At 42.6% G+C, this 19,111-nt stretch overlaps 1 protein-coding gene across 2 annotated transcripts; it reads right to left on the reverse strand.

The window, feature by feature from the left end:
- Nucleotides 1-1,534: 1,534 nt before the first annotated feature.
- On the reverse strand, nucleotides 1,535-15,416 carry slc7a9 (solute carrier family 7 member 9). Of its 2 annotated transcripts, XM_060071437.1 has the most exons (14): nucleotides 15,256-15,416; nucleotides 14,842-14,965; nucleotides 13,230-13,352; nucleotides 9,816-9,963; nucleotides 9,212-9,454; nucleotides 8,616-8,741; nucleotides 8,367-8,466; nucleotides 8,224-8,268; nucleotides 7,530-7,653; nucleotides 6,601-6,704; nucleotides 6,391-6,487; nucleotides 4,231-4,380; nucleotides 3,542-3,716; nucleotides 1,535-2,865 (listed from the first exon to the last, which is right to left on the reverse strand). In XM_060071437.1, exons 3-14 carry the CDS (start codon nucleotides 13,326-13,328, stop codon nucleotides 2,804-2,806), a joined length of 1,473 nt encoding a protein of 490 aa, XP_059927420.1. In that variant the 5' UTR covers nucleotides 13,329-13,352; nucleotides 14,842-14,965; nucleotides 15,256-15,416; the 3' UTR covers nucleotides 1,535-2,803. The 2 variants fall into 2 exon arrangements, with proteins under 2 accessions (XP_059927420.1, XP_059927419.1); XM_060071436.1 differs by lacking the exon at nucleotides 14,842-14,965 and having other exon boundaries at nucleotides 15,256-15,415.
- Nucleotides 15,417-19,111: the final 3,695 nt, after the last annotated feature.

Genomic DNA, 19,111 nt, shown 5'->3' on the forward strand with positions numbered 1-19,111 from the left:
ATTGTACCTTTTTATATAAAAGACAATATAGGCCTACTAATACTTTAGAACCTTAGGCCTAACAGACTTCATCCGACTAGGGTTGCCAACTTACTTTCTGATGAATGCAAAGCAGCATCGTGTCAGCTTGGTTTTTGACGCTGCTTGTGTTTACAATAACTCAACCACGTCGGAACCTCGGGCAGACTTCATCAGAAGCTCATGTTGATGAACGACATAATGCAGTTTGAGATACAGAGCTTTGTGAGTGATTATGTGTGCCTATAATCTGAATACTAATTCACTAAACTGATTGGAAAAGCTTATCAATGTGATGATAATAATATGCAAATTAGGTTATCCACGGAACTGTCTACACATTAATTCAGGTGTACGTGTCTGAGTGTGTGTGTGTGTGTGTGTGTGTGTGTGTGTGTGTGTGTGTGTGTGTGTGTGTGTGTGTGTGTGTGTGTGTGTGTGTGTGTGTGTGTGTGTGTGTGTGTGTGTGTGTGTGTGTGTGTGTGTGTGTGTGTGTGTGTGTGTGTGTGTGTGTGTGTGTCTTCAATTACATATTGTGTTACATATTGTGCATGCCAATGTTCCCTCACACAGTATAGGCATATTTTGGGGGAAAACTACACATATCTTGGACTTGAAATACCTGGTTGGTTTAACAATTGGTTTACTACAGTTTAACTGTTCTTGACAGTAGGGACATGATGGGTGTTTCCAACTAAACACTGGGTTTTGCTTTATATTTTGCCTCATTTCAAGGTTGTTTATACAGTTTTACTATTTAGTCTGATGAACCCAAATTGAACCAAATTTAAAAAAAACGTTTCTGCAACCTGGGAATATACGTTCAAATTTGCGGCAGAAGAATAATCATACATGGCGCTCTGCCGCCATCTGCTGTACTTTGCAAGAGAACCATTCAGACGGTAAAGTATTTAAATTGTAAAATCACCGAACACACAGAAATGTTTTTTAAAGGCACCCAGTGCAACTTTATGTAAACATTCAATGAAAAATAAACATTCAATTTCTAGTCTTTTTTACACGTAGTAAGTTTCAATAACTCCATACCATTACATATCGACATTCAAGGAGCAAAGATGAGACGTCGTTGTGTGGTGAGAACTGATAGAAAATCGTAAACAACAACAATCGCCGGTGGGGAGAAGCCATTTTTCCATTGACTGGAAGCCTGCTTTATTTATTGTAGGTTACAAAAAATAAAGAAAATGGCGGCATTGTTGTTGTTATCGATTTTGTATCAGTTCTCACCACACAACGACGTCTCATCTTTGCTGCTTAAATGTCGGTATGTAATGGTATGGAGTTATTGAAACTTACTACGTGTAAAAAAGACTAGAAACTGAATGTTTATTTTTAAGCCTCGAAAGTTGCACTGGGTGCCTTTAAAGCCGAAAATGTATCTTTAAAATACTTCAAAATACCTTACTGAAAAAAGACAATTGAATGATGTGATGCTCCAGGAACTTTCTGTGTGGGATATATTATTTAGGGGGGCGATAAGAAGGACCAAATTGAATAAGAATCATAAAAAAGTTTAATAATCTCTTGCAAACATCATCAAACAAATGATCATACTTATACTGATAATTGGGACCCATCCAGAAACTACTTCTTACATGTTCTTCTAATCCTCAACACCAGATGCACCAAACAGTCTGAAAGTTGCAATCTAAGAGGTTTTTACATCCATAAATGTCTGTGAAGTCATAATATATTACCAAATGAGTTAACCCAATGGTGTTTGAGCCTACTTACAGTAGTGACATCGACATACTTTTGAATAAATTTCAACAAAGTAAACATTTGATTTCCAAAGTATCAGCAGGCACACAGGAAAATCCACAACAAAGCCATTGCAAAACATTTGTGATGCTTTAAATGACGGCAGCAAAGTGATGCATAGTCTACCCATTGAAATTAAAAGAAAATGGTCCTAGTCCTAGGACCTGAAGATTATGAAATGTCAGAGTTCTGTATGTTTACATTGCAAAGATATAAAGGAAATAACATAGTGACAGTGAAAGACATTGAAAGGCATATGGGGAAATTTGTAACATTATTGTGCTAATTATGTTACAGCATGTTTCCCACATGGTCGTGACAGAAGTTGTCTTATGCAGGGAAATGAGCGGAATAGATTAAATAACATGAATAATCAAACATGCAAACACATGTGAATGTTTATGATTGATTGGCCAATTATTTATCTTATTAACTTTCCTTGTCTTTTAGTACTTTTATTAGAGAAATAATTTACCAAATCAATCGACAGTCAAATGTGTTTGCATCTTTGATTTTTGAAACACAGTTTGATCCACATCGGGCTGCATGTTTGAAAGGCGCTTGTATGACTTGACCTTGTTCAGGTTTTCACCATGAGGAGTTGACCATAATAGAGAAAGCCCCAGTATAAAGTCTAGTTTTTAATAATTCTAAGAATTAATGTACCCTCCATCTTTCAAGGGGTAAAAGATGCCATGGACTCTACAGTGAGCTGGACCTCGCTGTCCAATACTCTTTGATGAAGATCTTTCATTAGTTTCCAAGGCTGGAATCCATTGGATAATTTTCTTTGGAGTTCATTTAAAAAAAGGTGGTTGCACCGTTGTCGTATAAATTCCTCTAGCAGACTTCCATGATCCATGACGAATTTCCCACGGGATTAACAAAATATTCTGAATTGGCACCAATGTCAAAGATGGGATGAGCGAAGATGGGGAAAAGCTTCAAGTCATTTGAGTCTTGTGTGTCCATTGTCATTGGAACATTTCTGGTCCCTCCATTGTCATTGGACATTTTCCGGAGGAACAACCTCCATCAACAGCTGGAGATGCATGGTTATAGGCTCTAAATAAAAAAGATTAGAAGGAAAAAAGTGTCAACGGTTGAACCAACAGGTATTAAACACAATTTAGCTATTGTGTTTTTTTGTTAATAGCTGAAGATAATCTTGAATGTAGTAACTTTTCACAGAGCAGGAAATAAAGAATTCTTCACGAACATAACTGATTTACTACGGGTATATACGGGCATAAAACAATATAAAAGGTTTGAACTTATTGTTAAGATGGTTTACTGTCACTGCAGGTAGCCGTCTTAAAGTGTAAATTGTGTCGTTGACACCAGCACCTTACTTTTGTGTTAAAGTTAACATTAAAAACATTGAACAGGTCAGGCCAGGTGAAGCTGCTTAAACAAGCCATCAACCATACAAACTCCACAGGCCTGATTCCAAAAGGTCTCAGAAATGTATTTCCTTTTCAAAATGTAACCCACATATAAAATCATACTTGTTAAAAGGTAATAATTGTTATTGAAATCCCTGCACAAGAGACTATTTAGTCGTACCGTATTATACATAGACCACACAACCCAATCAGCCCCAAACAGACGCATTTGGCCTTATGGAGGGGCTATCCCGGTCCCAAGTGGTAGCTTTCCTCACCCAGCTACAATTTACAACCAAGATGGCCCCTAGGTGCATAAGGAGGCCCTAACAGCACTACCAGGAAGCAGCACTTACCAATGTACTTGTTAAGCCAGCGCACCTTGCGGTACACAAATGGATAGTAGAGGACCAGTCCGCTGAAGATGAACATGGTGCAGTAGAGGTACTCCATTTCTGGCTTGTCAATGATGGGAGCCAGGACCAGGTAGCAAGATATGAGCACCATCAGGACTGCAAACACTATAGGTATCTACACACAAGACAGTCACGAAAGTATCAGATCACCATGTTTACGATGAGGTTAACCCTGTGTAACCTGTAGCCTGTGCTCTGCGTTGAATGATTCTAAAGCCATGACTTGGTCTCACTCCCTCCTGCTATTAAGCGCTCTGGCACTGAGCTGCACATGCTTTACATGATCTAGCCTGCACTGCCCTCCCTCTTTGTCCCTGCCCTGTGTCTATAGCTAGTCAATCTATGGTCAATGCTAGGGAATAAAGGTTGTTGATGATGATGATACAAAGCTAGATTTTCTTGGAGAAGGCACAGAGGCAGGTTTCTTGAGTTTCTGAATTGACAGATAAAGGAAAGATGACAACGCATTTTGAAATACCAATGATTTCATATCAAAATATCATGATAATTATGTAAAGTCTTATTTGTCTCTTCTGCATACTATTTAAAGAACTTTCATTTTCTATGGAATTGCATCTGAAAGGGTTTCTAACCCCTGGTCTATACCCTGAGTATGGAACACTCTTTACCCTGACTGGCCTTGGCAGATCCTTGCGGGTGAAGCGCATGACGATGAGAGCCAACGCAGTGAGGCCGTAGAACGCCCACTGGGCGAAGCTGAAGTAGTTTATGAGGACCTCGATGTCGGCGGGAATGCTGTAGAACAAGGCCAGAAGACCCTGAGAGAGAGAGAGAGAGAGAGAGAGAGAGAGAGAGAGAGAGAGAGAGAGAGAGAGAGAGAGAGAGAGAGAGAGAGAGAGAGAGAGAGAGAGAGAGAGAGAGAGAGAGAGAGAGAGAGAGAGGGGGGGGGGAGAGAGAGAGAGAGGGGGGGGGGAGAGAGAGAGCCAGAGAGAGTGAGAGAGAGAGAGAGAGAGAGAGAGAGAGAGAGAGAGAGAGAGAGAGCCAGAGAGAGAGAGAGAGAGAGAGAGAGACAGAAAAATAAACCTTAGTTGGGGTCGATGACAGACTTTACCCCTAGATAATACTAAGTAACAGCTATGGTTCTTAACCACGAAACAAGTTAAATGTATATGTCATTGAAAATGAATAATTACAAGTGGGTCGTGAGGCTAGATCAATTGAGAACTACTGATTTACTAGTTATAGCCAAGGCAACGTACAGTGAATTCAGACACATAGAGGTCATTTAACAGCAGATAGGGGTTAGGTGTCCTGCTCAAGGATCGATCAGGCGGGAGGTCAAACTCCCGACCCCTCTCCAGGTGGTCAAACATACCACACAGCAGTAGATACATTTTCCAACATGCAAGAGATGAAGGACGTACATTGAACATGAGATGAAGGACCTACATTGAACAAGAGATGAAGGACCTACATTGAACAAGAGATGAAGGACCTACATTGAACAAGAGAGAGATGAAGGACCTACATTGAACAAGAGATGAAGGACCTACATTGAACAAGAGATGAAGGACCTACATTGAACAAGAGATGAAGGACCTACATTGAACAAGAGATGAAGGACCTACATTGAACAAGAGATGAAGGACCTACATTGAACAAGAGATGAAGGACCTACATTGAACAAGAGATGAAGGACCTACATTGAACAAGAGATGAAGGACCTACATTGAACAAGAGATGAAGGACCTACATTGAACAAGAGATGGATGACCTACATTGAACAAGAGATGAAGGACCTACATTGAACAAGAGATGAAGGACCTACATTGAACAAGAGATGAAGGACCTACATTGAACAAGAGATGAAGGACCTACATTGAAGAAGAGATGAAGGACCTACATTGAAGAAGAGATGAAGGACCTACATTGAACAAGAGATGAAGGACCTACATTGAACAAGAGATGAAGGACCTACATTGCACAAGAGGTGAAGGACCTACATTGAACAAGAGATGAAGGACCTACATTGAACAAGAGATGAAGGACCTACATTGAACAAGAGATGAAGGACCTACATTGAACAAGAGATGAAGGACCTACATTGAACAAGAGATGAAGGACCTACATTGAACAAGAGATGAAGGACCTACATTGAACAAGAGATGAAGGACCTACATTGAACAAGAGATGAAGGACCTACATTGAACAAGAGATGAAGGACCTACATTGAACAAGAGATGAAGGACCTACATTGAACAAGAGATGAAGGACCTACATTGAACAAGAGATGAAGGACCTACATTGAACAAGAGATGAAGGACCTACATTGAACAAGAGATGAAGGACCTACATTGAACAAGAGATGAAGGACCTACATTGAACAAGAGATGAAGGACCTACATTGAACAAGAGATGAAGGACCTACATTGAACAAGAGATGAAGGACCTACATTGAACAAGAGATGAAGGACCTACATTGAACAAGAGATGAAGGACCTACATTGAACATGAGATGAAGGACCTACATTGAACATGAGATGAAGGACCTACATTGAACAAGAGATGAAGGACCTACATTGAACAAGAGATGAAGGACCTACATTGAACATGAGATGAAGGACCTACATTGAACATGAGATGAAGGACCTACATTGAACAAGAGATGAAGGACCTACATTGAACATGAGATGAAGGACCTACATTGAACAAGAGATGAAGGACCTACATTGTACAAGAGATGAAGGACCTACATTGAACATGAGTGCAGGGGCCTACATTGAACAAGAGATGAAGGACCTACATCGTACAAGAGATGAAGGACCTACATTGAACATGAGTGCAGGGGCCGGGGTGTAGCGCCGCAGGCTGATGTAGGACAGGATCTTCACCATGTGACCCTCCCTACCAGCCACGTAGGTCAGTCTGGGGGAGAGACGGGAGGGAGCACTTTATTCACCTGCTGTCATGTAAACATAAAGATGATGTCATGGTGGTGGTCTCTCTTGGTGTGGGGGGTGGGGGGGGGCGTGTCCTACCTGCCAGCAGTGAAGCAGCTCCCATTGGCTGAGCCGAAGGTGGAGAAGACCACGAACAGAGGAACGATCCAGGACACCGGATGTAAGACCCGGTGCCCATAGGTCTGGAGGAATCACAAGCAGAAGCCCTTGTTAGGGAATAGCAAGGGGTTCCACTCAAGTACATTCAATGTCTGGGGCCAGTGTAACAGTGGTTTACCGATGCCGTGCAGCAGGGGGATCTAACTGGCAACCCCTCGATTGAAACATGAACACCGCTATGCTAAATCACCGCAGCCTTTGGGATCGGTGGTTGTAGGGTTGCTAAGGCGTTGGGAGTGAGGTTTACCCTGGAGGACATCTGTCACTCGGTTGCACAAGCTAGAATGCTCCATGTGTTACACATACACACGTTAATAAGCAGTATCAGTAAAAGTTGTTACTGTTGGTCTGCAGCCCATCAGCAGATCACCTTGTTCCCTGTAGGCATACAGCCCCTCAACAGATTGTTGTTTAAAGTCAATAGTCGAGGGGATTGGACAGGTGGACAAAGTCATGGAAGGCCAACATGAGAATATCTTTCAAAAGAGTATATTGATTGAGCTTCTATAAGCGCCCCTATAGCATACTCCTATGTATTTTGCTCCGAATGAGGGCAATACAATGTGAAGGTTTTCTTAAGGAGGGTTGTACATGATGTCACACACATTCCAAGCAAAAACCTTTGCTAATTATATCAATAAGAAGAAGAATGTGTTGCCCGGCTATTCTGTAATTTTTTTGTAATTCCTAGTTTGGACTTTTTATAATGATTTATTCAGATCACATGATTGAAACCTGTCTAAAGGAGCCACAATGATGGGATTTATGCAAGGTGCTGTCTTTTGATTTCTCTCATATTTATTTTTATTATTTAATTCTTTTGAAACCACGACGGCCTCTGCACTCACCACAGCAACTGCTGACGACTGCAGAACCTCTGTGGTGGTCATCACAGTGAAGTAGGACACATTGACCAACACGTAGCAAGCCGACACCAGGGGAATCCCTATCAGGACAGCCAACGGTAGGTTCCTTACAGAAAAACAGTAATGTTAAAGATTCGTGGACCTGAGATTTGTGGACCTGCGTGAGACAAACACACAGGCGTAGCAGGTGGATGGAGTGGTTTGGTTTTGGTCGGTGGTTCTTGAAGAAGTTTGAGATATGCAGAGAAAAATAGTGGAATGAAGCTGCTTGTTTTTAGTTTGTTGCTTTTTAGTTTTTCTCCTGTGCTTGTTATAGAGGTTGTTTTGAAGTTTACTTTTGTTCAACCTAGACTCTGGGTTTTGGTAAAGCGACAGAGGGTCTTTTGGTTATTATTTTGGCCTTAGCTACCCCAAAGAAATCCCTTTATTTTGTTACTGTGTTTGTGTGTACACATTAGATGCTTTATTTTTGACTGCCTCCTGGTTAAAGTGTTGTGGTAATCCATTAATACTAGATTACGTCCCTGCTACGTCAAATACCCATTAAGGGTCGTATTAGCATATTCACATTGATTTATTACAGTACTACAAATCCCTGAAATACTTTCAATATGGCAGAGTATTGCCTACAATCCTGCAATCCAATATATCTGTTACATCGTATTCTTTTTCTCACCGGTATGGATTCTTCAGTTCCTCTGTGATAACATTCAGTTGATTCCTGTGAATAATAAAATTAACATTTTAACGTGTGACAAGAGAGGCAGGATATGCCAGGACATACATAGATCAATGTACGTTCAGAAAACAGTTTTTTACCATCCATCATACGCCCAGAGCCCGTTGTAAAACGCAAGTCCGATGGTGCCGAACGAGGTCGAGCCACCCTCAAAGGAGTTGGAAAAGTTCTCGGTGTGTCCTGGATGGAATTAGGAGAAAATCACACCATCCGCTTGAACATAAAAATATAAACGTTACATTGAAAACATGTGGCCCTGACGTGATGAATTGAAACGGCGTAACGTAACGATGAAGATGTACGGGATGACCAGCTAAGGGAAGGCTCACCTTGTGCCAACATGACGAGGCCGGAGACCACGATGACGAAGATGATCATCAGCTTGGCCGCAGTGAAGAAGTTCTGGACGAAGCTAGCGAGCCGGACGCTAGTGCAGTTCACCAGGGTGATCAGCACTGAGAGAGCGCCACAAAACACACATGTTTATTCACTATGAGGTAGTGTTGTTTACCTCGTTGTAGTTTATTGTATTTTTTTTGCAATTTTATCATTGTTGTAATTATCATATTCTTATGTGGTTGTTATCATCACATCAATATTGTCATTATTTTGTAAATGTAATTGTCGTTATCATACTATCATTGTGGATAGCATTATCATTTTTGTTATCATACACTTGATCAAATCATATTTTCTATCATATCATTGTTATCATCATATCATTAGCATTATTATCATCAAATCATTGTTATCATTATTATCGTATTAATATCATTATCTTTCATATCATTATTGTTAGCATCATCTATCAAATCATTGTTGTTAAGATTGTCACATTGTCACATTTATACTACTACTACTACTACAACTTCTACTATAACTGCTAGTACTACTACTATGAATATGTGAAGATGGCATAGCTCACATATGCATGCTGCCGCCAGACACTTGGTGACGATGAGGGGAGGGGTGCATCCTGGGTAGAAGGGTGCGGCGGCGTATTTGGCGAAGCTCAGGGAGATGATGGCGAGGGAGGAGGGCTTCAGGACGATGGCGGTTGTCCAGGAGTAGAGGTAGGCGACGATGGGCCCGAAGCCCTCCATCAGGTAGCTGTACTCCCCTCCAGACTTGGTGATCATGGTCCCCAGCTCGGCGTAGCACAGGGCGCCTGTATCCCCACGGTTACAGAGAGAGACGCGCGTACACAAAGACATACAGGGATGCACGCACACATATATATAGAGGGACACTCACTCACACACACACAGACACACATGGACAGGCCCTCACACAAATCTCCACTCACGCAAACGTTTATGCACACGGACAGAAAAAAGCACACACAAACAAACACACACACACACACACAAACAAACAAACAAACAAACAAACAAACAAACAAACAAACAAACAAAAACACAGAGTTGGCTTCTACGGTACATGGACAACACGTGGGGAACACACAATACAAATGTCACTCATATCAAATATCTTAGTGTGGGTTGCTGTGTGTGCGTCTCCTGCCCTACCCAGCGTAGAGAGCAGACCGCAGGAAGCCCAGACCAGCAGGCATGGCCCCACGGCCCCTGTGTTCAACAGCACTGCCTTGGGGGAGATGAAGATCCCAGAGCCAATCATTGTCCCCACGATGAGGCACACCCCACTCAGCAGGCTCACCTGAGGATGGGGGGGTAGAAAGGTTTATTTAGTGATTTATATAGTTAAATTATAACATATTCCACTTGGAACACATGGATTTTCCCACCACTAGGCCCCTATTGACCCTCTCTGCGCCAGACTGAACTGCATTCCATTCACTCTCTCTTTCTCTCCCCCCACTGCCTCCCCCTACTTGGGTTTCACACACACACACACACACACACACACACACACACACACACACACACACACACACACACACACACACACACACACACACACACACACACACACACACACACACACACACACACACACACACACACTCAAAAAGTCCTTAACACACCGGAACAAACTCGCAGTCTCCTTATCAGACTACATATTGGCAGATTACCTCTTTGTCTAGACAAAGTTTGTCTGTTAGAGCAGTGTTTCCCAAACCTTTATCAGTTCCGGATCATTATCACTGCCACATCTTTATCACTTTATAATACGGCTAACATCCGTTTGCGAATAAGGCATTTCAAAGAGGCTATTGTTTGATAACTTCATGCTATGATAAGATAAGACTTTATTGTCTGTTACACCCAATTTTCTTTGACATGGTCATAAATAAACATTCACGCAGACATAAAATACCAGACAAGACAGAGGTGTTGAGGTACTGAGGCACTGAGAACAATTAGGTTGAGGTGTGTCTAGGCCAGGGATCAGCAACCTTTTCAACGTGCAGTACCAGTTTGAAAAAAATTCGTCAATGAGTGTGCCTTAAGCAACAATATATAAAAAATTAAGCTGAATTATGACACAGCGACCAAAAAAAATCCAGAAGACCTTTAATTGTATAATGTTTTTTGTTGTTGTTATATTTGCAACATGGGATTACAAATTATAATTACATATGTCCCATCGTAAAACGCCATTGTCAGAAACTCATCCAAAAACATATTTGCAATGTGAGAAATGTAAAAAACGAGAATATATGAGAATGTTGGAACCATCCACATCATATCATTAAGACATGTAAAGCTTTGCAAAACCATGTGAAGGCGATGCATACAGGCCACTTGCAACAATATTTTGTTGCAGCCACCGAACAGACAGGCAATGTGGTACTCGGGTGAGCCAATAGGACACCATTTCCTAGACAAAAAAAATAAATTAAAAAATGACATTGTGCTACAACATGTCAGGTCCGTGGTCAGGATGGTCTCCAGGCTAGATCCGATGGTAGGTCATCGAAAATGGGTGTGGCAATCGGCATGCATACAATAATTTCAAAACGTATCACAAGAGCATCCGGACATCCCTAGCTGTAGGGTCTGGTGGATCATTATCATGGATCAGGTATGTAATTAGCTCTCCTAATCGCTGTGTGAAGACACGGTCAGTGCCATGTGAATTTGCCTAATCGTACGTGGGGGGGTAGAAGGCAGCCCCAGTATGTTTCAACAAGTACAAGATCCTCGGGAGGGTGAAATCTAGGCCGGTTATTCATCTCGCGAACCTGTGGGTGCTCGTCTTCAGAATAGTGGAGCACTGCTAGATTTCCACCACGAGTTACCTCATCTGACACCGTCCAAAATTGAGGATGTTGTGGGTCTGGTTGACTCTTACCCAAGGTTTCTTAAAGACACATCGGGGTGGACACAGCTCACAGTACATGACGTTGGCACTCAAACAGCTGCTCCAATAAAGCAACATTCTTACCATTTGTCCCCTCAGAAGGTGTCTTGTAAGTGGGTGGAACTTCCCAGTTGTCTTGGTAGCAAAGGACAGGGGTACTCCCCGTTTGTGCATTGTTGTTGTGACACACACCGATTGCATATCCCATCCCTTGAATAGAAGATTGCATCGGCCAGGTCGGCAGAGCCCTTTATGTGTCGAAGTTTGACCTGCTTAAGGGCTATGGCCAGGTGCCACTTCTGTCCATTCTAGGGAGGTGTGAGCATTCACTACTCATAATGCCTTGTATTCCTGTCGTGTTTTACCAACGCATCAGCTTGTTTTCAGAGGTTAATGAACCAGATGACCATGGGCTTGTACAATGTGGTCACATATATGGATGATATCGTCGTATTTAGCGACACCTGGGAGAGCCACGTGGAGCACAAAATCACAAGTGTGATTTTGGGCAGGGCCAGGTCTCCGGCTTAGTAGAAAGCGGGGAGCATCACTAACTGCTCCCGCAGTAAGTGAAGGTTAAAGCCATAGTGGATTTTCCGTTTCCTGGGAATCGCCGACAGCTAATCAGAATTTTAGGGATAAGTGGTTTTATTGGAAATATTAATTGGAACAGCTCCACTCACTAACATGTTGCAGAAAGGGGTCAAGTGTGTGGGGGGGGGGTCCCCTGAGTCTCAATTAGCTCTGAATGCTGTTAAGGGTATACTCTCATTCGAGCCAGTGTTGGTTACCCAGGATTTCGGCCCCGGCTTGCTTGACGAGCAATGAAATAGGATTTGATAAGGCTGGGGCAAATGTATGAGTTAAATAGATTTGACCCCCCTGTGACGCAGAAGTTGGCGGGAGTTCTAGAGGGAGAGGCTTGCTCCAACACCAGGAACCAAGACAAACAAACCTATCCTATCAATAGCTGGAGGACATCTGAGAACCTTTTAAAAAAACAACTGCAACCCACAGGAGGTTTTAGCTGCACGCTTCACTTGGTCGGCAGAGAGCGACATAGGCCCTGTCAAACGACAAAGCCTGTGCCTTAAGAGGCTTGCAATCTCTCTGCACATTGTACCGTGACAGATTTTAAATGGTTTGCACTGCTAAATGGTTTGCACACACATACACATTTGACAACAAGAACTCAAATGCACATGGTTAAATGCATGGTAAAGTCCACAGACACAACTTTAAACTTAAACATACCATTTACTTAGGGATAGGGTGAGAAGCTCAGCCATCCGTGAGGAACTCGGATTAGAGCCGCTGCTCCTTTACTTAGAAAGGAGTCAGCTGAGGTGGTTCGGGCATCTGGTAAGGATGCCCACTGGGCGCCTTCCTTGGGAGGTGTTTCAGGCACGTCCAGTGGGGAGGAGACCTCGGGGAAGACCCAGGACTAGGTGGAGAGATTATATCTCAACACTGGCCTGGGAACGCCTCGGGATCCCCCCGTCAGAGCTGGTCAATGTGGCCCGGGAAAGGGAAGTCTGGGGCCCCCTGCTTGAGCTGCTCCCCCCGCGACCCGACCCCGGATAAGCGGATGACGATGAGGATGAGGATACCATTTACACACGCACAAACACCCATCCGGTAGTTCCAGTGTTCCTCACCTCTTTCTGGAGAACGGTAGCCTTCGCAGGGTGCTTCATGGAGGCCTTTTGGCCATCGTTAGGGACGCAGCCGTTTTGTGAATCCCTCCTCTTTCTCATGCTGCTGGTCTTCAATTCACCGTGCTGGAGGATGAAGAGCGATACCATGAATTCTGCCATAGCAATAACATCATAATAACATGAGATGGGACAACATGATGGGAGAAGTAGATCGATGACCAAACTTGTAGACTAGACAAATGCATATATCTAAGTGCATTTTATGTGTACTATCTATCCTATATATGTATGTGTGTGTACGTGTTTGTGTATATTTGAGAGAAAAAATGCTACGCCCTAATCCATTTCAGCTAAAAGTAACTGAAGTATTGTACTTTTGCTTCTCACAGCAAGATGAAGACTTATTTATCATTGAGTATTTGGGGCTGTTGACAAATCAGTAATCTGCATTCACTGGAGTCAATCATTCCCAAAGCATTGTGTGAGCGCTGGTCCAACAGGTCAAACTATCTGTCTGACAATGTATATGCTAGGCAATGGTTCTTGTAAACTAAGGGGATATGGACTGAAGTAATAAAAGTATGCCAGTAAGAATTAATCAAAAGAAAAATATGACCTCATAAAACAAGACCTTGCAGAAATTCAGGTGACTTTCGCTGGTAAAATAATAATAGCGTTAATAAATTACCTTACAGTACTTAAAATATTGAATAATATAATACTGTCAATAGATTATTATTATTTTTACTAATTAATCGCACAATTTGCTGTGATTTTCTTCTTAAGATCTAAGGTTGTAATAATGGATATGTTAATGTAAAATTATGGAATTAATCTAGAATCAACACAAAGTACCCTATATATATATAATATATATATATAATGATCAACAATCATTAAGGTCATCTTGACCCTGTGTATCACAGTAGTTTATGACGTAAAACATTTCTCACACCTCAATTCAATCTTATACGAGATTCCATAATAAACAGAAGTGAGAAGCATTGTCATAAATCACCCTCCTGGGGCTGTAACTGATAAAGGGCTTTATAACTAATATTGACTTGACTTTTATGTTGCTAATTTATAAGGCTCTACTGCAAAAACTGTCTTGTTACCTCTGCTCTCTGGTTTATTTGAATACAGTTCTTAAAGTGTAAGGTCACAGGACATTTTAACATGAGCTGTATCTTTTCCTTTTCCTTTTATTAAACATGGAGAAAAGTGGGTTCATACACTATGCTGCGGACAATTTGAATGAGATCGCGGAAAATCTGATGCCACAATCTCTTACTTCATCAAAAACATTGTCGTACATTTTGCAATCACAATAGTTAATGCTTTTCTTTATGGTGAAAATGTATAATGTGTGTCTGTGATTAATGTGTGCCTGTCTATGCTTAAACGTACATATTTAAAACACATTTAGTGCATAAGTCTCTCTTGAAAAAGAGCTCCTGATCTCAACGATACGACCTGTTTAAATAACGGATTACATAAATATCACTATGTGGCTTTCAGGTTATTGATGAATAGTCTGAGTCAAACTTCTGTAAATTAGTTTGTTGTGATCAGCTATAGCCAGTACCGTACCACGGTGTTATTTCCTCACCCATAGCTTCTTGAGTAATCTAATATCAGCGACCCACAAAGTCAGTCACAGGCACAGCTGCCTGTCGTCGTCTATGTTTCGACACCTTCCCTCATCCGTACTACATCATTTCACCCTGGGAGTCCTGAAACAGACATGCCTCACAACTTAGCCCAATTTACTTCTACACTTTGACCTAACTTCTTTGACTGCAAGCAATGCTGAACACATTCCTTCCTGTCCAAATCGCACACATAATGAAAACATCAGCAGTATACAAACATATATTCAACAATGCAACTACTAGGCTTATTGAATCAATAAAACATGCATGGCACATTCAAATTAAAGCTAGAGGCTTGATATGCCCAGTGCATCAACACAGTGAGTAAGGTTGTTACAGTAAATCAAGACCAATATCTATATTATACTCACAGATAACCTGAGACACCTCCCCTAGTTCCTCACTCTCCTTGAAGTATTTCAAAACATCAACTTCATGAGGTCAATAGAATGCAATCCAAAAGCAGAAGTCCTGAGTGGTGCTGACCCAACTTAGCCTTGATTTGAATGATCTCTTTGTTGCTTGGGGTCCTGGCTCTCTGCTACTATGATCCCACTCCTCAGGCTGGGACCCCATGATTGGACAGCTGGAAATACAGGGAGGGGCTAACATAAGGCCAACACAGATGAGTGCACCAATGATATTCTAGAGCAGAGCAAGGAAGAGTACAGTTATATAGGGTATAGTAAAACAATTAAAGTGTACCCAGTATAATGGATGGATAACCACCTGCGCTTTAATTGGACCCAAAAGGGTGCCACTGTAAGCCCTGCATGGCTTTCATAAGGGCTCTTCATGTTTTGCTTGGAAAATGACCAAACAGTTTGGTTAGGCTATACTAATAACTGATTATTTTTTGATTTTTGACACAAAAAATGACACCAACAATGTTTATTCAATTTTTTTATTTTATTTTTTTTACTGCTTTCAATCATTAATTATTCATTCTCAGCTTGCTCCTTGTCCCACAAAGCTATCTCCGATTACAATAGCATATCTGCAAATTACAAACAGGCGTGCACTCACAGAAGCACACACACACACACACACACACACACACACACACACACACACACACACACACACACACACAGATGCAAACACACACACACACACACACACACTCTACAGTTTATTTTCATCTATGTGAACGTCAGAAGTAAAGTTATCAAAAATCGGTTTCAACTGCTGATGAAGTATTTATTTTGCAGTTCAGATTTCTCCTAGCTTTATCGAATAATACTAAATTACCCTCACTAAAATGAGATTCATCACTAGTAAGGTATGTCAATCACTAGTGCTTTCGATGAACTGCAGATCAAGTGTTACAGATGGGAAATATACCTGTGTACCTAGATAAACCAACCAGCAGATTCAGATTCAGATTCAGAAGATTCAGAAGACTTTATTTGCCATGACATGTAAACACGTTTGGAATTTGTTTTGGTACAGTGGAGTTTACAACAGGACAGACAAGACAGGACAAGACATTGCAAATGTAAATAAATAATATAATAAATGTAGAGTGCCAAAGTGCAGAGAGCTCACGTGATTGGGTACAACAGACCATTAGATCACTGGATCACTGAGTGGGGAGACAGGTCAGGGGGGGGGGGGCAGTGCATTTAGGAGTCGGATGGCCGTGGGGAAGAAGCTGTGCGAATGTCTAGTTTTTAGAGTCTTTAGTGACCGCAACCTCCTGCCTGAAGGGAGCGGAGCGAAGAGACCGTGGCCTGGGTGTGCTGGGTCCGCCATTATCTTCCTGGCCCTCCCCAGAGCCCTGCTGTTAAACAGGGCCCCAAGGGGGGGCAAGGGGCATCCAATCACCCTCTCCGCCGAGCGTATCACCCGCTGCAGCTTGGCCTTGTCCTTGGCCGCTGCAGCGGGGAACCAGGTGATGATGGCGGAGGTGACGATGGACTCGATGATGGCCGTATAGAAATTCACCAGCATGGATGTTGGCAGCTTGAATTTCCTGAGCTGCCTCAGGAAAAACAGCCGTTTCTGGGCTTTTTTCGTGAGGGCATCGATGTTTGGCCCCCACTTCAGGTCCCGAGAGAGCGTCACCCCGAGGAATCTGCAAGACTCCACGGTGACGACTGGAGTGCCCCCCAGTATGATTGGTGGGGTGGGGGTCGGGTTTCTCCTGAAGTCCACTATCAACTCCACTGTTTTAAGCGCATTTAGCTCCAAGTTGTTATTGTTGCTCCAAGAAACCACCAAGTCGATCTGGCTCCTGTAGGCAGCTTCATCCCCTCTGGAGATAAGCCCTACCAGTGTGGTGTCGTCCGCGAATTTAAGGAGCTTGACCGACTGGTGGCTGGAGGTGCAACAGTTGGTGTACAGGGAAAACAGAAGGGGAGACAGGACGCAGCCCTGCGGGGAACCGGTGCTGATCGACCTCGGCTCAGAGGTGTACTTCCCGAGCTTCACCCGCTGAGTCCTGTTGGACAAGAAATCTGTAATCCACCTGCAGGTGTAGTCAGGCACCTGCAGCGCAGAGAGCCCACTCTCCAGAATAGGTGGCAAGATGGTGTTGAACGCCGAGCTGAAGTCCAGGAATAGGATTCTGGCGTAGGTCCCTGCAGTGTCCAGATGTTCCAGGACGTAGTGTAGAGCCATGTTGACCGCGTCTTCCACGGACCTGCACGAAAAAGCAGCATTAGGCAGTAAGAAGTAGCGGGGCGTAGATGGACAAGAATCAGGAGGGCCGGTTCCTCCGTACAGTGAGTCCCGGCCCATTCAGTCCTAGCCAGTAATATAGACAACATGGGTAACCAGTACAATGGACGCTAAACAACATGTGTAACCAGTATAGTGGACGCTAAACAACATGGGTAACCAGTATAGTGGACGTTAAACAACATGTATAACAAGTATAGTGGACGCTAAACAACATGGGTAACCAGTACAATGGACGCTAAACAACATGTGTAACCAGTATAGTGGACGCTAAACAACATGGGTAACCAGTATAGTGGACGTTAAACAACATGTGTAACCAGTATAGTGGACGTTAAACAACATGTGTAACAAGTATAGTGGACGCTAAACAACATGTGTAACCAGTATAGTGGACGCTAAACAACATGGGTAACCAGTATAGTGGACGTTAAACAACATGTGTAACCAGTATAGTGGACGTTAAACAACATGTGTAACAAGTATAGTGGACGTTAAACAACATGTGTAACCAGTATAGTGGACGTTAAACAACATGTGTAACCAGTATAGTGGACGTTAAACAACATGTGTAACCAGTATAGTGGACGCTAAACAACATGTGTAACCAGTATAGTGGACGTTAAACAACATGTGTAACCAGTATAGTGGACGTTAAACAACATGTGTAACAAGTATAGTGGACGTTAAACAACATGTGTAACCAGTATAGTGGACGTTAAACAACATGTGTAACCAGTATAGTGGATGTAATTCCAGTGAGATTGTATGATTTCCTCCTCTTACTCGACCTGGCCCCCTGGTCTCACAATACCTCTTTCAGAGAGACATCTGAGCTGTGTGTGTGTGTGTGTGTGTGTGTGTGTGTGTGTGTGTGTGTGTGTGTGTGTGTGTGTGTGTGTGTGTGTGTGTGTGTGTGTGTGTGTGTGTGTGTGTGTGTGTGTGTGTGTGTGTGTGTGTGTGTGTGTGTGGGTGTGTGTGTGTGTGTGTGTGTGTGTGTGTGTGTGTGTGTGTGTGTGTAGAGTGTTTGTGTTTCTGTCTGTGTGTGTGTGTGTGTGTGTGTGTGTGTGTGTGTGTGTGTGTGTGTGTGTGTGTGTGTGTGTGTGTGCGTGTGCGTGTGCGTGTGCGTGTGCGTGTGAGTGTGTGGTTTGAGTGCGTGCTAGATAGAGTGACAGAGAGTGTTGTACAGAGAGAGGGATACAGTAATTTAGCTTCAATTAACCCAGTAGGCCAATGTGATATCAAACCTAAAAGGGAAAGCGAACACAAAAGCGTTCTTTGTTTATCTTTGTTTATTTTTTTGTCTTATTTGACCTTCAACATGGTAATCTATGCCATGTTATCACTGTTACTGAAATAAGACCCATTATTTAGAGAAAACAGGAGTAAAGTCGTATAGTTTTGCCAGTCTCTGCCAACCCGTTTGTGAATGTTCTACTCTGCTTCTAGCGCAGCGTTGAAGTGCCTTTTAAGTCCACACTGACCGAGGGACTGTATTAATCATTAGACGGTTAGATATAGTTTTGCCTCATGCCGTTTCCCCCT

Source organism: Gadus macrocephalus, chromosome 14 (assembly GCF_031168955.1).
Source record: "Gadus macrocephalus chromosome 14, ASM3116895v1".
In the NCBI taxonomy this organism is placed as follows: Eukaryota; Metazoa; Chordata; class Actinopteri; order Gadiformes; family Gadidae; genus Gadus; species Gadus macrocephalus.